Source organism: Hypanus sabinus, chromosome 13 (genome assembly GCF_030144855.1).
Source record: "Hypanus sabinus isolate sHypSab1 chromosome 13, sHypSab1.hap1, whole genome shotgun sequence".
Classification (NCBI taxonomy): Eukaryota; Metazoa; Chordata; class Chondrichthyes; order Myliobatiformes; family Dasyatidae; genus Hypanus; species Hypanus sabinus.
The window spans coordinates 46,053,533-46,080,468 of record NC_082718.1 but is presented as its reverse complement, the minus strand read 5'-3'; the positions used below and the strand labels follow the sequence as shown (position 1 = coordinate 46,080,468).

General features: G+C 39.9%; 1 protein-coding gene and 1 long non-coding RNA gene across 6 annotated transcripts in view; one reads left to right on the top strand and one right to left on the bottom strand.

Moving 5' to 3' along the window:
- Positions 1-22,933, bottom strand: part of LOC132403828 (proton myo-inositol cotransporter-like) — a 207,505-nt gene extending 184,572 nt beyond the window's left edge. For 2 of the 5 annotated variants that reach the window (XM_059987542.1, XM_059987543.1), the window contains exons 1-2: positions 21,738-22,932; positions 9,971-10,130 (exon numbers count right to left, since the gene is read on the bottom strand). In XM_059987542.1, coding sequence (XP_059843525.1) covers positions 9,971-10,130; positions 21,738-22,290 — 713 coding nt within the window. In that variant the 5' untranslated portion in view covers positions 22,291-22,932. Of the gene's footprint in view, positions 1-9,970; positions 10,131-21,737 lie in introns of all 5 variants that reach the window. The other 3 variants (XM_059987544.1, XM_059987545.1, XM_059987547.1) reach the window with 2 other exon arrangements.
- On the top strand, positions 21,232-26,543 carry LOC132403830 (uncharacterized). The gene is made up of 2 exons (XR_009515365.1): positions 21,232-21,668; positions 22,967-26,543. It is a non-coding gene; the product is annotated as an uncharacterized LOC132403830 (long non-coding RNA).
- Positions 26,544-26,936: the final 393 nt, after the last annotated feature.

Here is a 26,936-nt window from a genome sequence, read left to right as displayed (position 1 = left end):
CTCCAATAATTAACATGAATAAATAAAAGTTGAAGAGCTCATGAAATCATTTGCAATTGTTAGACGTAACTGTATATTCAAAGCTTGTTTTTTTAATATTCTTTGTAACTGATCCAGCTTTGTTGAAAAAAATGAATTCAACAATTATCTGCACAAATCCACATGTTCAAAAATTGATTGGTAAATATTAACTATAATAATAATAAATAATAATTTTAGTAGACATTGAATTGACTGTTTTATTGTATATAGTGCAGTTATACCATTCATTCCTACATGGATCATAGCAGCAAGCATATTAGAAGTCACGAACAGATCCAAGCCCATTTATGTTTCCTGGCAAGAGGGAAGAACTTAACAATAAATTAGTTCTTATACAGTAGCCAAATGAAATGCAAAAATCAAAAAGAGTTGCATTACCAAAATAGAAACAGGTTTCACTGATCCAGTCACATTCTCTCAGCAAACTAAAATTAGTATTTGTGGAGGTTGTGGGAGGTTTTTCTAAAGCAGGAAAAAATGTTTGATGCCAACAGATCCTTGTCTGATTTTACAATTAATATTAACACAAGCAAATGAAAATTCTATGTAAACTATTATTTCCAATATACAAGTTTACATAGAATTAACTACTGCTCATTAGTAATCTTGAAAAGGTATTAATCACCAAAAATGTCATCTCATCCAAAGCTCATCCTGCATATCCAGGTCCATCTACATCACATTAAGTGATCAAGCCCTCAAAGTTACATTTGTTCTCAGTAAAGTGTACACTCCCCCCTCGCCCATTAGTTACGCAAGCTTTTTTTTTATCCTCAGCTTCAAAGTCTTCAAACCATTTAAGATCTTCTGCTTCATTTTCCGTTCACTCCATTAACTTTTTATACCCTATTTCATACCAAATGAGCAAGACAGACTCCTCTTCTACACTTGCACTCCATCACCTTATTTTCTTCATCTTTGCTTTATTTGTGTTGTGATCATTGATCACTATTTGCAATTTCCTCTGTTGATCCAAAAATGTAATCTTTGGATATCCAATTTGCAGCCGTACAATAAGAGAAGTCGGAGTTAAAGAATGAGATATTAGGAAGTGGTGATGACAAGCTTGCTTGGCAAAATGGATTTTAATAAGTTATTAAATGCTGCAGGAATGCACAGGCAATGAGGTTCAGGAAAACTCAGTGGTGAAAAAGCTGAATAAAGTCAGGCGTGGAGGGAAAGGTTTCATAGCTGGAAGTTAAGTTGTCAGATCCCGGTTACAAAGATCAGGCGAGGAAAGTCTAAGATGTAAAAAAAAAATTAGAACATTAAATTCAAAGCATGGGAGAGATTTGTTCTTGAAAGTACTAGCAGAGCTAATCATAAATTAAGATGCATGGAAAGAGGAAATATGGCCAGGAATTCAACATGTGCAAAATTGAAGATGCCAAAATAGGCTGCTAGATTAGTGAAATGAGTGATCTCAGATTGCTTGAAGTAGCAGCTCATAAGCAGAGAATGTTGGCTCAACTTCAGAAAGAGCTAAACCAAAGGCTGTGTATCAGGTGGGTCAACCAGAAGCACAAGATGGGGCTGGGCCAGTTGAGGGAACTGAAAGTGATATTACTGAGTCAAGCAGTCACAGCAAGGGAAATCATAAAACAGACTCAGAAGTTAACCATTCAATTCTTTAAATCTGCTCCACAAATCAATAATCGGACTGATCATCTACTTTTGTATCCAGTTCAACCCACTGCAAAAAAAGATCTTTGGTAGATGTGATCTCTCTGGCCCTACACTTATGTCGGGAGCATCTGGACAGTAAAGAAACCTATATTAGACTATTTAATGACTACAGCTCCACCTTCAAAGTAAATTATCAAAGTACATATACGTCACCATATACAACTCTGAGATTCATTTTCTTGCAGCCATACTCAATAAACCCATAGAATAATCATCATAATAGAACCAATAAAAGACCATAACAATTTAGGTGTTCAGCCAGTGCACAAACAATAACAAATTGTGCAAATAGAAAAAGAAAGTTATAATAAATAAATACAGTCCGCTCTCTGTATCCGTGGGTTCCGCATTTGCGGATTCAACCAACCGCGGATCTGGATCAAGGAAGAAACCCGGAAGTTCTCTCTCCAGCACTCGTTGTTTGAGCATTGTTCACCTTGTGTCTCGTTCATTTGCTACTTGTGTTCTGAGTGAGAGAAAAGAGTTTAAGGCTAGTAAGGGACAGCTGGCTAGCTATATAAAGCGCTACAGCCTCAAGAACTTAAAGATCACGGGAGAATCGGCATCGGCTTATGCCGAGGCAGCATCAGCGTTCCCAGAAGAACTACGATAGTTGCGTCTTTACTGAACATGTACAGACTTTTTTCTTGTCATTATTATCTAAACAATACAGTACAACTATTTACATAGCCTTTACATTCTATTAGGTATTATAAGTAATCTACAGATAATTTAAAATATACCAGAGGATGCACGTAGGTTATATGCAAATACTACGCCATTTTATACACAGGACTTGAGCATCCACGGAATTTGGTATCTATGGACCTCCCACAACCAAATCCCCAATGATACGGAGGGCTGACTGTATGGAGAACATGGTCCTTGAAAGAGAGTCCATAGGTTGTGGGAACATTTCAATGATGAAGCAAGTGAAATTATCCCCTTTAGTTCATGAGCATGATGATTGAGGGGCAATAACAGTTCCTGAAACTGGTAGTGTCAAATAATACTATGATTCCAAGTAAAACCCATCATCGCCAAACCAGTAGACCACGGACTTAACACTTCTCTTTGCAAATGGATCCTTTATTTACTAACCAACAGACTCCAACCAAGCAGCAATTAGTCGCAATACAGACTACGCTGTCAGACGGCATACACATGGCTGTGTGGCCAGATTCTACTCCAACTCTTTTCTACAAGTTTGCAAATGATACCACCACAGTGAGCTGAGTCTCAAATTACACTGAATTGGAGAATGGGAACATAGAGAGTCTATTCATACAGTGTCATGACAACAAACTTTCCCCTCAATATCAGCCAAACAAAAGAGCTAGTCAGTGACTTCGGGGGAGTGGTAGTGCAGAACACATGCTCTTGTTTATATTAACAGTTGTGATGTAAAGCCATTATTAAATGCCATAGGAACACCTCTACTTCTTCAAGAGGCTAAAGAAATTTGGTGTAATTTTATTTTCATGTACTGTCTACACTTCTTATTCAGTAGAGACCAAAAACTCAATGCTGGACATTCTCTCTTTTCACCTCTCCCATGGGGCAGAAGATACAAAAACCTGAAAGCATCTACCACTCAGCTCAAGGAGAGTTTCTCTCTGACTGCTATAAGACTACTAGATAGTTCCCTGGCATAATAACATGGACTCTTGACCACAATTTACATTGTAATCTTTCACCTTTCTTTTGACCAGTTCTTTCTCTGTAATTGCTCACTTTAGTCTGTATTGTTATTGTTTTACCTCGTCATCCCTCCATGCAATGATTTGATCTAACTGAACAGTATGCAAGTATCTTGGTACATGTGACAAAAATAAACTAGTTTCAATTGCTTTATGCCTTAGTAATCAACTCAGTTGAGCATCTGCTTTTGCTCATGAGCTCCACTCTGCCTTGGCAGTTTCAACAGCACAACAAGGAATTAGCACTCCTTCCCTTTCCTAACATCTTATTAGAACACAGTCAGCTTCCAAAGGGCATCACTGGCTGTTTGTGCTTCACCCAGATATGATGTCCATTCTACTATCCTCTCATCAAAACTATCACAGTATTCAATGTGCTGCCATCTATTTTGTGCAGGAATATAAAAACAATTTTAAAGTGATAGTTTTAAATGCCAGTAAATGTACTGACATTTAAGATGCCGAAAAGAAGTTGAGGGTCAAAGAGTTATGTCATGAACTTGGAGCAGATATAGAAACACTTCTTGAACATTAATTCAAATCAACATAAACTGCTTAAGTAAAGCAGTTGGTTTGAAAGTAGTGCACAAAAGTCACAGTTCCTATTTTGAGGGCTTACATCTACCATGGACTGACCCAAACCCAGTTATGAAAGGAAGGGGGTTGAGCATGGGACTAGCAACCCCATCCTGTAAAACCCTAGTGTTACAAAATTGTCAACACAAGCTCCAAAGACCTTGTCCCTGGGAGAGGAAGGCTACACCAAGAAGATGGCCTACCCCAACAGACAACTTGAAAGACTGGCTGAGGACACGGGACTCTGGCAAACTACCATCAGCAGTCTATGCCCCAGTAGGAATAAAACACTTTAAAGGCCTTAGACTTGACTCTAGACAAACTGCTTTCATTTAACACTGCAACTGGCAGGCACCCAATGGGAAAAAAAATGCCAGTCTTTACCAACAAAGGGACAAATCCAAACCTGATTAAGTGGCACCAAACAACTCTATTCAATCAGAAGTGACTGTACAAATAAGTAACTCAATGATAACTTGTTCAAGTCAATTTTCTACTCCTCATTTCTGATTTAATTAAATTGAAAGAAAACTTTATCCTAAAAGGAACAAGAAGATCAGGAAAGCATCTGGCAAGCTGCATCATTGCCTAATATGGAAACATCAATTTCCAAGGAAAAAATGTGGTGGACGTTGATTAGTCCATCACAAGAAAACCCCTCAGCATTGATCACCTCTACAAAGAGTGTTGCCACAAGAAAGCAGCATCCATTAGCAAGGACCACCACCAGCTCGCTCATGCTCTCTTCTCACTGCAGCCATCGGGCAAGTGGGATAGGATCCTTAGGTCCCACTCCACCACTTCGCGAGTACCTCATACCCTTCAACCAGCATGGATAACTTCACACACCTCAACTGTGAGCTGATTCTACAACTTAGTAGTTCCTTTCAAGAACGCTACAACTCATATTCTCAGTATAATTTAGTTCTTTTAAAATTTGCACTTTTGTCTTCTTTTTACTATTGGTTGTTTGTCCGTCTTTGTATGTGGCTTTTTCATTGATTCTATTGTATTTTTCTGTTCTGTGAATGCCTGCAAGAAAATGAAATCAAGGTATTATATGGTGATAAGTACGTAATTGAATAATAAATTTACTTTGAACTTAGACCAAACATGCCTTCAAGTCCGTTGAGGGTTTTATAAAAAAAAACTTAAGTGCAAAATGCCAACACTCCTGCAGAAATTGTTCAGAGAAGTAAACTCTTAACAAGTCATAATTACTGTTTTCATGAACTGCTTCCTTCCACAAAGGGCAGAAATGGGAATATTTGCTGATGACTCTGGTTTCAATTTTATTTGTAGCTCTTGAGAAAATGAAGCAGGTTCACACAACCAAGTTATTCAAAGGCTTTAGTTGTAGTGATCACCTCCACAGGGGAAAGATTGCACATCCATTGAAAGTCCCCAATTATCAACAACCTGATGATTACCACTGAAATTCATGCTCAAATCGGGAAAAATATTGTGTTAAAAAAAGCCTGTGTAGCCTGTGGCAAGTGACTCATCCCTCCAAATCCTTTATCAGCAATTACAAATTGCTTTGCAATTTTCCTCACTCATAAGTGTTCCAACACTCAATGAATTTAATTATGTCAAGTAAAACAAGGCCTGTTTGTTCACATCTTCGTATATTATTCTAAATACGAACTCCCTCAACCACCAGTGCATTACTCCTGGAATCTGTGCCACGCACAAGACACAGTGAAGTTACTTGACAAAACTGATTCAACAGATATAATTGGGAAGACATGAGCAACATGGTAGAGAGGAATGCCAACATTTTGTCTAAATCGCACACTATCCTGTTATAAATACGGTCGGCCCCACTTATCCACAAGGGATTGGTGCCGGGACCCCTCGCGGATACCAAAAAACATGAATGCTCAAGTCCCTTATTCAACCTGTCTCAATGTGATGGACCTTAGGACCCAGCAGAACCCCAAACCTTATTTAAGCTGTCTCAGTGCGGTGGACATTAGGACCTGGCAGCGGAGCTCTGAATCCACAGGGTTTCTGTTCATGAAAATAATCACGATCACGATTGAAAATAAAGTGGAAATAATAAAGCGATCGGAAAGAGATGAAATGGCATCGGTCTTTGGAAAAGCGTTAGGCTACAGTTGGTCAACGATCCGAACAATTTTAAAGGATAAAGTGAGAAAGGTCCTGCCCCGATGAAAGCTACAATTATTAATAAGCACCACAGTGGTTTAATTATTGGGTTTTGGGGTTTTGATCCTCCACATCAACCAGACATGGATAGAGAGCACGCTCGGGAGTGATCTGTCACTGGATCGAACTCGGGAACTTCTGTTCCCAAGCCTGGCGCTGAAACATATGTTCTTAATTGTTTTATATGCATAGAAAGGTAAAATATATACTATATACTAAGACAAATGTTTGACTGTCGCTAAATAATACCGGATGTACCTGTTCTGACTTACTTAATAAGAGAACTTCCAATTTTTTTTGATCCCGATCCATGACAACATACACACATTCTCCCGTATACTTTAAATCATCTCTAGATTACTTATAATCCCTAATACAAAGTAAATGCTATGTAAAATAGTTGCTATACTGCATTGCTTAGGGAATAATGACAAGTAAGTCTGTACATGCTCGAACAACAAGTGCTGGAAGAGCACTTGCGGGTTTTCTCAATTCGCCATTGGCTGAATTCGCACATGCAGATCTTACGGATAAGGAGGGCCAAGTGTATACACCATTTTTGTATCCTTTTAATTCCTGGAATTTTCTAAGTTATAGCATTGGAGAGATCTCTAACACACACTACGGTCCTCCAATGTTGCAGCTCAGCAGAAACATTGAGGATGATGTGGGACAACCTCCAAATGCTGGGCTTCACAGAACTCATCAGTGAAGAGGATTAGTGTGAGAACAACAAACCAAGCAAGTGATTCTGGAACAACAACACACACAAAATGCTGGTGGAACACAGCAGGCCAGGCAGCATCTATAGGGAGAAGCGCTGTCGACGTTTCGGACCCAGACCCTTCGTCAGGAAAATTAACCATGGCTCCTCTGTAGACAGAGTTAATTGCACCAAGTTCGTAGTAACTCACATCACAGCTGATCTCACCTGGTCCCTCAATATCACCTCCCTGAACAAGGTGGCACAGCAGTGCCTCCATTTCCTGAAGATATTGAGGCAAATGAAGCTACTCCCACCACCGCTCCCCCACCCCAAAAACTAAACTGAATTTTACAAGAGCACGTTGGAAAGGTCCTGAGAAGCTGCATCTCCATCTGGTATGGGAGCAGCAGAGCATCGGAATGCAAGTCCCTTCAAGGACTGTGAAAATGGCTGAGAGGATCACAGGGGTACCTCTATCATCCTCTGGGGACATTTATCAGGAGCGCTGCATACACAGGGCCCTTAGTATTATCAAGGATCCCGTCAATCCACCTAGCATCCTCTTTGACATGCCACCATCAGGCAGGAGACTCTAAGACAAGAACAATCAGGATGGGAAACAGCTGCTTTCTCGGGCTATCAGGCTTCTGAAGTCCCTGCAGCATCGCATTCAGAGAACGCCACTTGATAATTTGTACTGTATGCTACAATATTTAATTTATGAACTTTACTTTGTCTATGTGTAATTTATTTGTAGACTTAATTCTTATTTTCCCAAGTCAATGTGTATTATGTGTGTGTTATGTTACACCCTGGTCCAGAAAAATGTTGTCTTGATTGAATAGTATAGATGTATATAGTTAAGTGACAATAAACTTAACTTGATGGGATTAATGGAATGCAAATACTAATAAGCCAATTGCCAAACCACAGATTTCCAGTTGCCAGAGAAATGGATATTTTGATTTGTGCTCTACCTTTTTTTCTGGCCATCAGTTCATCTCTCGTCTCAAATATTATTTAGAAATATAGCATTGCCACCTAAACAACCCCATGTGACCAAATAACTAACTAACTCATACATCTTTAGAACCTGGGAAGAAACTGTACCAGCCAGAGGAATCCCACGTGGTCATGGGGAGATCGTACAAACTCATTACAGACAAAAGTCGGAATTGAACTCAGGTCTCAGACACTTTTATAGCATTATGCAAGATTATTCTGTTCTTTACCTTTAAGTATACTTTGTCCAAAAACACAACCATTCTTTTGTCAGAAATCAGCAGAAATGCTAAGAATAAGTACAATGAATAAAGTCAACTTATATATATATATAACCATATAACAATTATAGCACGGAAACAGGCCATCTCGGCCCTTCTAGTCCTTGCCGAACGCTTACTCTCACCTAATCTCACTGACCCGCACTCAGCCCATAACCCTTCATTCCTTTCCTGTATTACAGTATTATTTGACTCAGTTGTAGCACTATCACAGCTCAGCTTATTAAGCCCACTCAAAGACATTTCTTATAATAAAAGCAGAAAACATTTCTATTTAAAGATTGCATTTGAAATGCATTATTAATACTTAGAAATGTGATACTAATATAAATTGTGTTTAGACTTTACACCAAATATATAAAAAAATTACAAAATGACTTGAAACAATTGAATTTTAATATAGACCAACACTCAGCAAATAATAGAATACAAGTTTAATACTGTTATTGAAAGGTCAGTTTTTATATCGAATATACAAAAACTACAGGTCGACCCTCTATGATCCGACACCATTGGGACCTGAGGAGTGCTGGATTAATGAAAATGCTGTATTACAGAAGGATTACATTAAGCAACAGCTAATGTAAAATAATACCTTTAAAATATCATGTAAATCAGTACAAGTTAGATAATAATTAAACAGAAATTTTAAATGAGTAGCAAGTGAAATTTTAAAGTAATATACTGTACAGTCATAGATAAAATAAAGGGTACAGGTAAATGTACACGAATTAACTTATACAGAACGGGTGTGCACTTCCACTTCTATAGTGAGACGTTTAATATACCTTCAGGTAAAGTTACATGTCTGCAAGTGTGGGGTTGTCAGGATCATCAACATCTTCATCTTGAAAAATGAGTAAAGCATCAAGAACTAGTGCTGAAACTGGCACAACAGTTTCTTCAAACACTGTTGATGGTGGCAGCACATCTGGGTCAGCAGAAGCAGAAGTCAGAGAAAAGAGGTCTTCTATACGCCACATTTCATATGACTGCCAGGCATTCGGCTCTGGGCTCTTCCCTCTTCACTTGCAGTTACTGAGAGAATCCTTGTTAGTTTCTTTTCCTCCCCTTAGTAATATGTTTCAATTCAGCTGGTCGCCACATCTGATCTGAGGTCAGAGGCAGAAGAGAACAGTGTGGGGGCTAGGCGACACCGGAGGGCACTGTGCGACTGTCGGCAGGCGGGCAAGAAGGCGGACTGACCCAGCGCGCACCAGCTCCACTGCCGCTGGCGGGTGAAATGGGCAGGTGTTGGGTGGCTGCACCTCCCACAAATGAATTTAATAAATGCAGGAAAACAAGCAGGAATTGCTTGTCTGTGCTTACCAGAGCGCGGCAACACTTGAACAGATCTAGCGCAACCAAAACAATGTGCAACAGACTGGTACGGTGGCCTGGGAAATTTGAAATTACAGTTGCATGGAACATTTGAAATCAGTGCCGGATTATTGAAGGAACCGGATTACAGGTAGACGGATTAGTGAAGGTTGACCTGTATTAAGAAAATGCTAGTGGATTACAAGTTGAGTTGAAGAAAACTTAAAATTGTACAATTGTACTGATAAGAAAACAAAATAATGTAGGTTATTTGTTCAATTAGGTTAGATTTCAAGTAATAATTTTTTTTTAAATAGTTCTGGGTACTTCAATTGACATATTTGAAAATGAAACAAAAAAATCACATTTTAAAACTTTGAAATGATCAAACACAGGGATTTTTCTTGCAGGTACATCACTGAATTAAAATCAATCCTTTTAACAGCATGTGTGTAAAATAAAAGTTAAAATTTTGTTCTACATACCTCCAGCCATTTGTTTCAAGGTAACTAAATGCTCCATCAATAATACTTGCAAAAAATTGTCCTCCAGTTATGAAGAGTGTATTAATGGTAACTAATCGTCCTCGCATATGGAAGGGTGCAGCCTCTGCAATATATACTGTTACTGTCATGGAGGCCAGTCCTAAAAAAAATGAACATACAGAACTTAACACATCTTATTTCTTGGTCAGCCAAAGTAGAAAAATGACAGAGGCTACAGTATCAAATGCAGAGAAAGTTTAACTTGACAGTATATTCTGATAACGACAAATGTACATTTAAACTCACTCGAGATCAAAGTATTACTATTGGATAGTCTTCCAAAAGTTATGTTACATCTCTGTATGGACTTGCTATTCAAATACATTGAACACAGTAAACTTGGTGATTTACCTCACAACTACATAATAAATACCTGAAGGATTTGGGACTTAACCATTTCAGTCTGAGCATCCTTTAAATTAACTTAAGTATAACTTAATTCATATCTCCATGTCATATTCTACACATATTGCTCAACAAACCACATGGTTGAATCTTGCTGGTAAAATGACCTAGTTCCACGATAAACTGCTGGTATTTAACTTAATGAAAAGCCAGTTTGGAATTTTATTACATGTGCATCAAGAAGCATACATTTTAAACTGAAATATATGCCACTGCATTTTCTTACTACACTTAGCATGATACAGCAGAAAAGACACTTAAATATACACTCACAATTGCATTTAGCCATCTATTCATGTATCGTATACTATATTGGATGAAGGTGTAATAACTGGATGCAAGGCAAGAATAATTTTTTAATGTGCACAATATTTTCAATAATTTGCAATAGATCAGTTATTTACTTCATTCTTTAAGATTTTCAAATGCTTCCTAATGTCAAGGATATTGAGAAACTTTATAAGAGTGGAAGAGCAGGGAAGTTTCTGTAGCTGAAGCAACTTAGTAAATTGCAGTAACGCAGTGCAAGCTCTCAGATGACATTAATCAAACAGTCCTGCAGTTATTCTGCAGCTTTCATTTTTCATGAAGTCTGCACACAGTTCTCAGACTCAATTATTCCTCCATCTTATTGGTTTACTTTTTGCCCTTATTTCTGAAATTGAAAATGCTGTATTAAATTATGGTTTCACCTTTTGCACTTAATTTCAAAACATTCACCTTCTGTGCCTTTGATACAAATCAACAGATTTGTTGAGTAGCTTTCCTGTTCATTTTGTCTTTTGTACTTCATACATTACTACACAAGCTTCATCAGCCATCTGTTCCAATTGAACTTTTATCATCTCCTAACACCTTTTACAATCACCCTCCACTGTGCATCAGCTGCAAAGTTAATCATCATAAAACATGTGTAAGATGGGAGATAATGCAAACTGACCAGAACTTTAAAATACACTGGTTAAGCCAGAGCAATTCAGAAATGTCTACATAACAAGAGTAGACAAAGTCCATGTTGTATTGAGACAGCAATCTTTCTGGTGCTGCAGCAAACTGTAAAGCAGAAGCTCAAGATGGCAGTGACCATAACCATCAGAAATGAGTGGTGCAGGCACTGATGTATTACTCCAGCAGTATCCATACAAGCTCAGAATTATACACTGTCACCGGCGACTTTCAATACCATTAGCTTCTAGTGGACTACAAAAATAGGAATAGGATGTGGGATACACAGATAGTCCCCCTTGTTGTCTACATTTGGGCAGTCAGCCCTCTCCGAAGTTTGTCTTACACTCCAACTCATGCAACACATCTAATGATGTTAAACCTTACTTCTAATTATTACCTGTTACCCGATGCAAGAGCACACAGTACTACGGAAGACAACGCAACAGTTTTTTTTATTAGTAGCTCACAACTAGAGAGAACCTGCCTTCAACATGCTCCTGGAGTCTGCATCGGATCTCCAAATTACTTATACAAGCATGGCTCTTTCATACACATGTAGTCACGTACACTTGTTAAGCAATTGTGCAATTTCTTCTTTACTTGCCCAGCAACATGAGGTACTTGTATGGTAATTGATCATTTAGCGAATCATTAATCTAAGAGCCTGCTTAGCATGGATAGTTCCCGTTTACTTCTGCGTTAGGACATTGTCTCATCAGGCAGTTCTTTATTTAAGCCTTGGTCTAGCAATTTCAAGAACAATGTCTAGCATGTTCAGAAAACAGTGTATAATTAACACTGCATCCTCTGGCGTGTCAGCAACATCGAAATTACTCTTTAACCCCTTTAATTTCTTCAATGAAACTATCAAAGCAGCACCCATTGGCACAGTACATAAATGTTGCAACTGCAACTGACCCCACCCAAAGGCACAAATCTACAAGTAGGTGGTGCAGTTTTTTTCCCCCCCAGAAGAGAACAGGAAGGTTTGACATGGCCTAATTTCTTTTCCCGCCCCCTTCAAAAAAAAAGCTCTCGGTAAGCATTGTACTAGGTTTGTTTTCACTCAATATGCATTATACACATTTGTATGAGCTCATTTGTTCTATCACGGAATATTTTCATTATAGTTCTGAAAAAAGCTGCATTGAATTAAGAAATTCCAAGACAATGATTTATGTATTTACTCTCAGGATTCAGGTGTTATTGTAGAATAACAAGTCCCTATTTCATCCCAACATTTTTGCGAGATGGCATCATGATACTTGATCAATACCCAATTATTGGTCATGAACCTCCCATCTTTATAAAGTACAACCTGTCCACAATTCTGCCACATCATACTCAAAACCCATGTCTCTCATTAAGCTTACTTCACTTCTAACTCCACAAAAAGGGAAGCAAGACTTTGAAATTTCCAAAAATCCCAATTCCATTCATCCTACCACTGGTGACAATGCATTCAGTTGACTTAACTGCAGACTGAAATCCAACTGTAAATACCTGCTTATTTCATTCTGCCTTTAAAAACCTCATCTTGACCTACTTTATTTGCTTCATCTGAATCTGTTTTCCTGCACCTACTGTAAACCTCCTAACTGGAGATGGCACAAAAGCGGGTTACTGGCACCTCAGAATCAGTCGCTCCAGGCAGATGGGACTCATTTAGTCATGCTTGGCAACTCATCTGGAAAACATTGATCTCAAACCTCTGTTGCTTTGCAGCTACACCCACTCATGCAGAAGGCTGGAGGAGTAAACTCCAAGGAAAAATCCAGTCCTATGCTGAGTTAAATGCAACTCCTATGGCACCATTGGTACCAAAATATATTGGTCTCTGCCGTTCCTATGGATTCATCAGCTGCATGGAGAGGGGAACCCGCTGCATGGGCAACAGCCTGCTCTCCATATTGTATTGCCCTAGTGTGCACATACAGCTGAGATGCAACATACACGGTCAACCCCAAACAATGAAGGGCCTCACCCAGTATAAACCTGTTCCCAAAACAAATTGTTTCTTTACATATTACATTAACTCGGCAGCTGGGCACAATTCTATTTGTAGATTAATGCATATTCAAATCAAACATCAAATATGTAAACAGATTAAACAAATTACGCAAAAGCAGCTAAGGAACATCCGTGTAATCCAGTCACAAATGATTACAGAGCACTGAATTGCTGCTGAGAACATAGCAAATGTAAATTAGATCATCAGTTTCAACTTCATACTAGACTATAGACAAATGCTTTCTCAGGAGTTCTTTGAAGAGTAGGGATTTCACTGTCACAAGTGTCCCAGCTCGTATTAATACTATAAAGTACACGTTGAAAAAAATTTATTCATGCACTTGTTATTATAAATTAAGATATTTTGTTTTCCAGCAATTCTCAGTAATTAGGGACTCTTGGGAAATATTCAAGAGAAAGGTAAAATATTGTATATCATAGCAATACACCAAATAGTATTGGATAATCACAAGAATGCCAATTATTTTAATTATAAAGCATTCAAACCAGCTCTGTTAGAAAGTACATGATTCGAGAGAGCAAATAACATCTCCATTCGTTACAGCAGCTACTGACAATATTCATACTTCGACTTTACAATAATTTCTTCTGAAGTCTCCACTGAATTACAAGGCTGTACATCTTTTTTTAAACCAACTTTTAATAAACTGCCTTCCACTGACTGAGAAACAATAGCAAACAAAATGATCAACAGGTGCTTCACTATCAAAACAAAAAGTACTTTGGTTGCACTTAGTAGTGGGCCCTCAGGCTTATCAACATAAAACCAGACATTCGACTGCAAAGTGAAATATTTCTAACCAACAGCACTATTTTGGACAATTCAAACATTAAAACCTGTAAGTCAGTAAGTCAGTGTGTATATGTGGAAAATATCCTAACCATTATCAATCTATTAAAAATGTCAAATTACAACTGCATTGCAAGCCGGTTTCAACTAGAGCTAGCACACAATTCAAGTTCATTGATACCAAAATGTGTTTAATGGCACTAACACTTAGCCCATAGTGTCAAATAATACCTACAACATAACAGACATTAACTCCAAAATACAGACATCCCACCCTGTAAAAACTCATTTCAGGGAGGTAGCACCATCAATTTGCGGGAGACTCCTGGAACTTCCGGGAGAGGTGGGATGTCTGCAATAGAGCAGCTCCTTAGCAGCTAGCCAGCTAGCTTAAATTATGTTAGCTATGCTAATGAACAAATGACACCTATTAAACACAACTGTCATTTAACCCACCATGGACAATAGAAAAGTCACTGTTGCAAACAGTGCAGCGAGCAACACTGTCATTATTTTTTACCCCTATTACACAGGGGTACACTTTAGTGTAGTCTGGGGTGAAGCACATTTTATATTTTCCATTTTTGGAACACTCTGCCATGGCGCGCTCTCTCTAAAAAAAAAATCGATTTCTGGGTATTGTATATAATTTGCAAGCGTTAGAGAGCCGCTATCAATATGCAGGAGACTCCCAGAACATCTGGGAGGGATGTCTGAAAATATTACATCATTTTCCAAAATTGAAATACTTCCAGAATGACAATACTTATATCTACAAAATGATTACAGCATATTCAACCAAATTTCCATGACAGCCAATAGCACATGTCGAAGTGATGCTAGTGCTGCTTATCTACTCTTAAATGGTGAAGAACATTCAGTTTGCAGAAAAAAGAAATAAGGATAAATCATATTCACAAGGTGCCAGTTGGCTGAATTCTGAGCAGAGGTCATTTAATCTCTTATTTTGCTGGCAATGCAAGGTGACAGAGAATCAACCAACAGTTCAAGTACAAAAATATCTCCGTGGCAGTTTCTTGATTTATGGCAGAGATTTCAATTTTCAAAGTTTAACAGAAGAAACACTGGTTCATCCAATACCAAATGTCAAAAAGCAACAAAGAGTCAAGAAAAATATATCTAGATACTATTGTGATAAATTTGGAACCACATGTCATTCTAAGTGACAAAGCAGGAAGGGGCTGGGCCACTGATAATTTTCAAAGGGATTCAGAAGTGCTGCAGAAGAAATAATATCAATCAAGACCAATTGCACTAGGCAATTGAGGAGATACTGAAAGAACACTGTAGTGAACTAATGTGTCTACAGATCAGCGCACACACAAAATGCTGGAAGAACTCAGTAGGCCAGGCAGCATCTATGAAAAAGAATACAGTCAATGTTTTGGGCCGATACCCTTCAGCAGGACTGGATTTAAAAATCTGAAGAGTAGATTTAAAAACTGGGGAGAGGGGAAAGGGAAACACAAGGAGATTGGTGAATCCTGAAGGAGAGAGATGAAGTAAAGAGCTGGGAAGTTGATTGGTGAAAGGGCTGGAGAAAGGGGAGTCTGATAGCAGAGGACAGAAGGCCATGGAAGAAAAGTATTGGGGGGGGGGGAGAGCACTAGAGGGAGGTGACGGGCAGGCAAAGAGATAAGGTGAGAGATGGAAAAGGGGATGGAGAATGGTGGGCAGCAACCATTACAGGAAGTTGGAGAAATCAGTGTCATGCCATCAGGTTGGAGGCTACCCAGACGGAATAAAAGGTGTTATTCCTCCAACCTGAGTATGGCCTCCTCATGACATGGAGGCGGCCATGGATAGACATAATGGAATGGGAAGTGGAACTGAAATGGTGGCCATTGGTAGATTCTGCTTTTTCTGGCATACAGAGTGCCTGTGCTCGGTGAAGCAGTCTCTCAATCTGCGTTGGATCTCCCCGATATACAGGAGGCCACACCAAGGGCACCAGAAACAGTATCTGTGAAGTGTCACCTCACCTAGAAGAACTGTTTGGGGCCCTGAATGGCAGTGAGAGAGGTGTAGTACTTGCTCCGCTTGCCAGGATAAGTGACAGAAGGGAGAACAGTGGGAAGGGACAAATGGAGAAGGGAATTGTGTACGGAGCAATCCCTGCAGAAAACAGAGAGGGGGAGGAAATAAGGAATACAGTGCTGGTTTCCAGTGAGTGTGAAGAGGATGTTCAAATTAGTGGTAGAGTCTAGGTCCAGAAAGTGCTGCCTTAGAGTAGGACATCCCTTTACCACAGAGATGAAGAGGAATTTCTTTAGCCAGAGGGTAGCAAATCTGTAGAATTAATTGCCACAGACGGCTGTGGAGGCCAAGTCATTGGGTATAGTTAAAGCAGGGGTTGATAGGTTCTTAATTAGTAAGGATGTAAAAAGACATCAGAGAGAAAGCAGGAGAATGAGGTTAAGGATCTGGTTGATTAGTTGATTTGGCTATGAAGCTGAGCAACAAGAGAAATAGAAAGAGGTTAATGCACAGGGCTCCAACTGTCAGGATGAAAGTAGTGATGATCCAGAAAACATGCAGACAGTAAATGTGGGCTGTTTCCCTCCCAAACTGAAAGCATACAACAGAAGATTTCCAAATAGTAAAATGGTCCAAAAAAAAAAAAAGCCCTTTGAGTCCACATACCATGATATTAAACTGTCCTAGACAGATAGAATGAAAATCTAAATAGTAGAGTTCAAAAAAGGTAAAAGGGAGTTACAAGTCTAACTGCAGGGTTACAAATCCTAGGTTTAACCACTCCTGAAGTAATTCAGAGAGTACTGGACACAACACTAACAAAGATATACTAGCCTTGGATGGAATGAAGCATGCCAGAATAATAACATACTTAATTAAATTACACACAACCCGATCACCAGATGCACAGTCTTTCTGTAGTATGTAGAGATTGGAACTGTCTAAAAATAAATTTTGAACTAGACCTTTAGGGATAAAGTTAGGAAACACTCCAATATGCAGGGAATGTTAAATTGGCAACTCTGAGCTACTTTTAGTGGATAAAGTGTTTAAATCTGAGATCAATAGCTTTGCCAAAAACCTCTACAAACTGCAATCAGCCATGATTTCAAGTGGCAGACTAATGTCAAATTGCCACAGTCAATCATTCCAAAATTTCAACTGCACCCTATATCCACAATACTGCAATGAGTATTTGATTTGGATATTTATGTCTACAAATATGATTTAAATCAGTAAATAAACATTGATTAATAATGATGAATAATTGGACAAAAAGAGATACAAGCATGCAAGTTTGAATTCCTGAGAAAGGGGATTTCTTGATTGCAGCTACAAAACACAATAATTCCAAATTAAAGGATAATTAGACTGGGAGCATTCGTTAAACTATTATTTCACAATCACAATTTAATAAATAAAGTTTCAAAAGAAGTCACTGACACGGTGTCTCATCAGTACAACTAATATTCCTGCTGTTATTTTCATGTGAGCAGTTTCACAGTCACAGAATCATAGAGTTAAACAGCACAGAAAAAGACACTTCGGCCCAATTCATCTACGCCAATGAAGATTTCTTTCCAAGCTAGTCCCATATCACTATAAACCTTTAGCATCGACATATCTGTCATATATAATTGTAGTCGTACCTGTCTCTACAGTTTCCTCTGGTAGCTTGTTGGAATAAACACAGCTTTGTGTAAAAATGTTGTTCGTAGTCCGTTTGACAATTTTCCCTTATTGCCTAAAAATTGATGTCATAGCTATAGGCTTCTTGCTCTGAGAAAAGACTGGTTATCTACCTCATGATTTTATATACATCATCCTCGACACTCCGGGGGGGGGTCCCGAGTATTGAGGATCCATTCTGCCACACCTTTGCTTGTAACAGATAACACCCCTTGCTCCTTGTTATCAAATTGAGTATGTTAATGGTGTTAGCTTCACAAGGCATTGGGATTAAATGATACTGTCAATAAATGTCCTGTCATATACATAATAATAATAATAATAATAATGATGATATCCTCCCAAGCCTCACTGGCACATCAGGTGGCAACCTTGGTGTTTCTCTAGCATTTTGCCTGTTTTTATAATGCTGAGTTACTTGTTCAATGCTCAACCCAGCACGAATGGAAAGCATGCAAGAAGCCAGCCAGATTCAAACCCCGGACCACTCTCCTCGAAGTCTGGTGTGGATTCCATTACACTACCGGCAAAAGTCATATACATGTTACACAATAATCACAATTGTTCAGTTTGGTTATCCTATGATGTCAATATCAACGGTAACAGCAGCATTTAGTTCCTCCGCAGTGCTGAGGTGGAAAAGGCAACATCCAATTGTGTTGAAATATTGTACACCCGATGTAAAGGTTCTCCCACTACACTACAGTACAAGAATTTACCAAGTCAGAAGCTACGTCTCAAGTGATGATAGTTAATTTGGTTCATGACATGGTTTGAATCTGCATAAAGCCATGTTCTCTCATTCTCTTTTCTCTCCCCTCCCATCAGGCAGAAGATATGAAAAACCTGAAAGTAAAGTTTCTATCCATCTATTTTAGGTATACTGAACAGATCTCATAAAAAAGATCTACAGTACCTCCTCATGGCCTTGTTGTCTGCCTGCATTTTCTCTGTAACCATAACACTTTATTCTTCAGTTGCCTTTCCCTGGCACTCCCTCAATGTACTAATGTGGTGAAATGATCTGTAAAGATTGCATGCAAAACATTTTCCCATTGTAATTTGATACATTGTGTCTCTGCTGTCCTTGTCCTTCTAGCTGGTGAGCTCTAAATGAAAAGGAAGGTATCTGGGTGGTTAATAATGTGCATATTATCTATCGCATAGCACTGCAATTACTAGACACAAGAAATGATGAACATTTGTGGCAGTAGTGGCCCAGAATCAAGTGAACCTTTCTTTTGGAATACAGTTAATCTTTAGGAATTGCAACTCCATGGAGGCACTTCAGCTCGCACTTGTACTCAGTGCCACACACACCACCTGCCATGGGAGCTCACTTCAGCTACCTTGAAGTCAGTCAACATTCCACCCCAGGCAACGATCAACAGCATATGCTGATGCTGTCTTCATTATTGCCATTGACTTCAACCAGTTCAACTTCAATATGACCAACATGTATGTTGTCCCAGTAGGGACCCCTAACATCTCTGGCCATTACTACACAAACAAAGATGCCTACTGCTCCATCCCCTGCCCACACTGGTAAATCAGACCACCAGGCTGTGCACCTCCTCCTTGCATATAAACAGAAACCAAAATGCAATGATCCAATAGATGCGCGTCTACGTGACTGCTTTGTGTCAATAGACTGGTCCATGTTCAAAGACTCAGCAGAAGTAGGAGGTATGCATCAGGAGTATGCATCAAAGAGGTGAAACTGACTGTTGCCAAACCAGAAGCCATGGATGAAGCAGGATATCCACTCCCTCGTGAAGTCCAGGTTAGCAGCATTCAAATTGGGTTACCTTGACCGATATAACAAATAAGGATCCAACCTTCTAAAATCTAATTATAAAACTCGAAAAACTATAAAGGATATCAAAACGATACCTGTCCAAAATAGAGTCCTAGACCAGCCATCAGCTGCAGCAGGAATTACATGCTAAGCAGTCTACAAAATGTAGCCAGGCAGCATTCCCACCAAAAGCACCAAAACAGGTCCATGGCAGAGCCATCTCCCAAGCACTACAATCATCTCTGGAAGATTTGGCCATTAAGGACACCCATTTTAGACTACAGTTTAATGACTACTTATCCAGCTTTATTATCAATTCCAAGCAAACTCAAACTCTGAGATCCAGGGCTCAACATCTCCCTTTTGCAACTGGATCCTTACCTTCATGATCAATAGACAATAATAATCAATGGTGGTGCTCCAGGTCGAATCCCCAGCCCACAACTTTATTCCATATACACTAATGACTGTGTGGCCATATTCTGCTCCAATTCCATCTACAAATTTGCAGGTAACACCACCATAATGGGGCAAAAGTCAAATAACGACAGGGCGGCACTTTGAAAGAAGATAGCTTAGTAACATGGTGTCACGCCAACATTTCTCTCAATATCAGCAAACAAAAAGAGCCAGCCAGCCAACCAGTCCTGACGAAGGGTCTCGGCCTGAAACATTGACTGCTCCTTTCAACGGATGCTGCCCAACCTGCTGAGTTCATCCAGCCTGTTTGTACGTGTTGAATTGAGCCAGCCATTGACTTTGGTGCAGTGTGGGTGGGGGGGGGGGGGGGGAGGGGTGGATGGGGAAGGAAAATGAGCTGTACTTGCTCTTGTTTACATCAACAGTACCGAAATCAAGAGGAATTGGAAGTTTCAGGTTCCCAGCAGTGAACAGAAACAATTACCTATCCTGATCCAACTATGTAAATAAACACCATGTCCAAAAAATGCAGCACCTCAACTTCTGCAGAAGGCTGAAAACATTTGGTTTGCTCCCCTTGAACATCACCAGTGTTTACAGATGCCATATAATTAAATCATCCTTCCTGGATGCAAATCAGTTTGGTATGGCAGCTGAAACGAGAAACAGCAGTGGATTGTGGACACAGCTCAACACATTACAGAAGCCTCACCTCCGTGGATACTGTCTACACTTCTTACTACCTCAGTAAAGTAGCCGATGTCATGGTTGAACCAATCCAATCAATCATTCCATCTTTGCCTCCCTCTATCAAGCTGAAGGTACAGAAGCCTGAAAGCACATAGTATCAATGACAGCAGTAGTATCAAAGACAGCTTCTATCCTGCTGTTATCAGACTACTGAACATTTACCTAGCTCAATAAGATGTACTCTTGACCTCACAATATATCTCGTCTTGCACCTTATTGTCTACTCACCCACACTGCACACACTCCTGCAACTGTAATATATTCTGTTATTGTTTTCCCCTTCTATCACTTCAATCCACTGATGAATTGATCTGTTTGGATAGCATCCAAATCAAAGTTGCTCACTGTGCCTCGGTACATATGGCCATTAGGAACAATTTATTCGACATTAACATGCTAAAATGTACTCAACGATCAAGAGGTGAAAAGAAACGCAGCTGAACTAAAATCAGAATTATTCAAGCACGCAAGGGGTGGTCTTGTTTGTTTGAACTACTAGGGGAAAAACACAATCTCCATTAAAATCAATATTCACCCCCGAGTCGTGTTCTACATTCGTTATGAGGATCTTTTTCACAGGCGACCACCAGGGAATTGTATGTTAATGGATAAAAAGGGCGCTGTAACGTCATGACGTTGGACGTTGCGTGACGCGGCCCTTTTAAACAGACCGAGGCCCCGCCCGGTATGCTCCCGGCCGGTTGATAGGGAAAATGTATGGGGTCGTCGAGATCAGCCTGCGGCTATAGCCCACGATACAGCCCTCACCTTCTGAGGGGAGAGCCGTTTCTCAGTCCGACTTCTCTGTGGTAAGTGTTCGCGTCTGAAACCCTCCCACATTCCGCCGGCTCAACGGTTGGACTGCGCGCGGCGCTTACCGATGCCCAGCCCCACCACGACACGTCCAGCCAACAGGGTGTACCGGTCGTTGGCCACCGTCATCACCACGGCCCCCACCATGAAGAGAAAACTCGAGAAGAGGATGCAGGGTTTGCGGCCGAAACGGTCGTTGAAGAAGCCGCCGCTCAGCGCCGAGATGGCAGCCGCCCCCACGGTAGCGGAGACCACCAGCTCTTGCCACAGCTCGTTCAGAGCGAACTCCTTCTTGAGCAGCAGTAGGGCTCCCGATACTACGCCGGTGTCGTAGCCGAATAAGAAGCCCCCCAGCGCGGCGAAGGCGGACAGGATGTAGACGAATTTCGGGGTGCCGCTGTCTTGGAACTGATGGCGCGCCGCCCGCTCGTACTCGGCCCCGGCGCCAGTTGCCATGGCCGCGAACTGCCTCCTGTTGTTGCCGCTGCTGTCGCCGAGCGCTTTAAACAGCCTGCGCTCGCCGACCACTTCCTCCCTCTGCCCCTCCTCTCGCTCGACCTTCCTCAACCCTCCCAGATCGTTCAGGATGTACTCATTACTGCTGGATTTACGGGACATAAGGGACTGCCTAGTTCCCACTGATTCCCGCGGCGCTGTCGTGGTCTCCGAAGGCAGTTTATACGTGAACCCCGACAGCCTGTTCCCTCGCAGCAGCTCGGCTCTTGAACTCGCATCGGCGACCCAGGCAGTCAGTGAGACGCGCCCCCGTCACGTGCGGCGCACCAGCAACCAAGGAGGTGATCACGGTGCAAATTACTTTTTTTCCCCAAACATTATCGTCATCCCCGCCTCTTTTTTTTAATGGCCACGAGTTTTGCTTCTGCCTGTCAGGTGGAAAACTACTGGATGGAGGCGTCTTGTGTTTTTTTTTCCCCCCTTTGAGTGACAGGTAAAAAGGTATGGTTGTTCCGACATCGCACTCGGAAGGTATCACTGTCTGTCAGCTTAGCCGACAAGCGTCCCCTTTATTTTACCAGGAAAAGGTCAAATCCCAGCCCATCCCCTCACCGCATGCAATGATTCGTATTTACACTTTAATAAAACGTCAGGTTTTTTTTGTGTGCGCGCGAAGACTTGTGACGTGTCGTTTCACGCCAATTCTATGAGAAGCTGGCGCGCGACCGGGTTAACAAGTTAAATTGAGTGATACGATGTAAGATTTAATAAAAATAAATGTGATTTGATTTCGACTAGGAAAAACACATAATCGTCAATGCTTATTTTCTCTATTTAGTTTAAGGATAAATTAACTTGAAAATCTTCAGCCCCACCCAGAGGAAGTATATCCAACCAATTGGGAACATTCTCTGATGTACGCCCTTTTTGCTCAGGCTTTTAGGGAGAATTCAAGGAAAATACTGCTGCTAAATTGAAACCGACCATTGTACTCACCACTATGTGCAAGTAAAACTGACACTTTCTTCAGAATTAGTGTATTATTCTGGAGATGATGGGTATTAACTATCACAATAGAGATGTGCAACAACCTTCGTTTTTGAGGAGCAACCGAAGTATTACGGATGTTGTATATTTGTTTATGCGGATTTTGAATGCTAACATCACTTTTGTGATAAATAAAGTTTCACAAATATTCTGCTAAAGAACATAAGCTAAATTTCCTAAAATTGCATGTTGTCCATTTCAGTAGGCGTTGTGACCACTTCTGCAATCTTAAGAGAAAATGTCTGGCCATTCCTGATTAATTACACAATAAAATAGCACCACTAGAAGGACAGTTGGTCTTACAAGTCTGCTTTTGAAAAGGCAAGCTCTTGCTCTGCGTAGTCAATCTGTCCCAGACAACAACTGGTGATAGTTATACATAACCCTTACTCCTTAATCATCCAAAACATACATAATTCTCTTTAATACCTAATGATTTAACTTCCACAAACCTCTCACTTAGACATTGTCAGAGATTCAACCCTCTGCATGGAGAAGTTACTGTACACTAATTTTTAAATAACCTTTTCCTTATTATTCTGTTCCTTTATTTAAAAATCTACCAATGGAAATATTGCAACATTTATCCCACTGTGCCATTGGGGTTTTGTGTACCAACAAGATCACTCCTCATTTTTCTCAATGTCACAAAATATAGTTCTAATTTGTTTTTTTAGTTTGTTATGAATTCTTAAATGTTACGGGTTTTACAAATGGAAAAGACCTCAAAATTTCCAGCCCACCAATGACTTAAACCAAACTTTGGTCTTGCTGTAGGTTTATTCAGCTGGATATCTAGAAATCAATCAATCAGCTGAAATAATATCAAACTTACAATAGAAACTATTACCCAGTTATCTTGGGTAATGTATTTTCTTTTTTGTGTACTTTGCTGAGTTAAGCTCACTTTCACTGAACTTCTTGCAAAATCCTCTTCCTGTGTATGTCATGTTCATTAAGGATCTGGAAATAAAGTAATTTTATTTCAATTAATTTATAGTATAAGAGAGCTCACTACAAAGAATGTGACCATCTCCAAAATATAATCACAATGTTAAAAAGGAGATCAAAATCTAAATATGCAAAATTAGTTGAAGTGTCTGGAATAAACAACACTTATTTGAGAAGGCCTTGAATTCCATAGGAAGAGATTACAATTTTGACAGATACTGTCCTTAGAACTTTGCCCACAATGTTGTGGTAACCTTTTAATTTACATCAAGATCAATCTAATCCTTCCCTCATAAATTAACCCTCCATTTTTCTATCCTTCATGTCCCTATCCAGAACTGCCTTAGATAACTAATGTATTTGCCTCTATCACCATGCTGGTGGGGTGTTCCGTGCACCCACCACTCTGTGTACAGAAAAAAAATTGCCTCTGATACCCTGTACATTATTACAATCCCCTGAAAATTTTGCCCCATCGTATTACCCCTTTGTGTAAGTAGAATAACCTACACTTTACTAATTCGCAGCCTTTGGAATTTTAGGTTAATCCATGGAATGGATAAGGAAGTAGCTGAATGGAGAGAAGCAACAATTTAGGAAAGGAGTTACCCCAGAGAATTAGGCGATACTGAGTTGGCTTCTTTTGAGCTTTAGATTTGATCGTTATTTTATTTTACCTAATACATGAAACATTGCACAGTAACGAAACAGGCCCTTCAGCCCATGATGTTGGTCTGGTTGTTGTCTGAGGCAGTGGAGGCTAAAAGGATTCCTGATAGAGGTTTATAAAATTACGAGAGACAGATAATCGACAGCCAGAGTGTTTTCCCCAGGATCAAAATGTGTAATATCAAGAAACATGCATTTAAGATGGGATGGGAAGTTTAAAAGAGCTGCGTGGAACAAGCATTCTTTTACACAGTTTGCTAAATACACTGCTAGATGTGGTGGTGGAGGCATTTAAGGGGCTCTTGGATAGACACATGAATATGCATAAAATGGTGGGATAAAAATTGTGCAGATAGAAGGGATTAGTTTAGTTTTTCCACTCGCTCCTTATAGCACATCCAGGCAGTATCCTGGTAGGCATTTTCTGCATCCTTTCCAAAGCATCCAAATCCTTCCTTTAATGGAACACTATAATTAAATGTGATTACTCCTGTTGTGACCTAATCAGTATTTTAACGTAGCTACATGATTTCCTTGACTCTTGATCTCAAAGGCACTGAATAATAATTGTGAGTATGCCAATATACCTTCTTTACCACTATTATTGACGTACAGCTAATTTAAGGAAGCTATGTAGTTAGAGCCTAAGACTCACAGTACATCAGTGCTGTAGGGGTCCTGTCACTAGCTGTGTACTTTCCTTTGTGTTTGTTTTCGCAAAGTACAAATTTTCACATCTCCATCTGTCACTTCTCTGCCTATATCTGTAACTGATCTATATTGCACCGCATACAAAATGCTGGAGAAACTTAGCAGGTCAGGCAGCATCTCTGGGGAGGAATAAACATTTGACATTTCATGTCAAGACCCTTCATCAGGATAGGAAAGGAAAGAGGAAGAAGACAGACTAAGGCTAAGTCCACACTATACCAGATAAATCCGTAACCGAAGCTTTTTCTCTTCCCTCCATCCACACTAAAATGGCATTTTCGTCCCCCAAAACCAGAGCTTTTCAGAAATGCTGTCCAGGGTGTGTAATTTTGAAATCGCCACTTGGGCAGATCAGTGTGGATGGGGTGACCGGAGAAATCTGAAAACGCTGTCAAACGGCAGCACACCATTTCATTGTTTTCTTGAACACAACCTAACAATTTCAGAACAGGCGGCAACAAAACTGAAGCCAGAAACATACTCACCAAATACATTGACCTATAACTTAGTGAATAATAAGTATACTCACTTTGCTCTGTTTTCTGTCCTTGTATGAAGGTGGTTTGCTTATTTATACAAGTACAATATATGACAATGGATATGTAACAGCCTAATGTAACATTGTATGGAAATACATGATAATTCATCAAGTTCTGCGGGCCGGATTAAAAAGCTTAACGGGCCGTAGTTTGCCCATGCCTGGTCTAATTGATTTCTAAGGATATGCTCAACACTGTTAATGAGCATGTGTGTTGCTTAACTGAAAGAAACCAGGCTGAGTTAATGGCATGAGAACAAATGATCAAAGAGATTCTCCCTGGGCTCTTTGGACTTTGCCCAGATTGGAAATCGCAATCGATGCCTGGGACCTAGGGGTGGATTCACAAGTGAGTTGGAATTCGGAGTTCCCCGACGACAGTGACAATCAAATGGTGACTAAGCATTGTGAGCCCTGAAATCCTTGTGACTTACTACATTGTATATTGTGTGGTTTATCTGTACTTTGTATTTTATTATCATAAATTAGGATTAAGTTGCTTTGTGTACATGTATGCTTACCACCACATCTAGACATTTGAAAAGTTTGGGGCTGATCAACTCAGACCATTACCTTCATGAAAAGCCTTTGTCACCTCCTTGAAAAACTCAGTCAAGTTTAGAAGTTGTGTTTTGCCCTAAATGTATCCATTATGCCATGCTGTTCCAAATGCTCATAAATTCTGTCAATACGAATCTTCTAACAACTTCCATATCACTGACCTGAAACCTGCTCCATTATAATTTGTGGGATTGTGCCTATTTTGCTTCTTGAACAAAAGAACATTATCTATTTGCCAGTCCTTCAGGATTTTGCCTGTAGCAGGTGAGGACACATATATTTTGGCCAAAATCCCAGCAATCTCAACCTTTGCTCTCTCTTTAATCTGGGA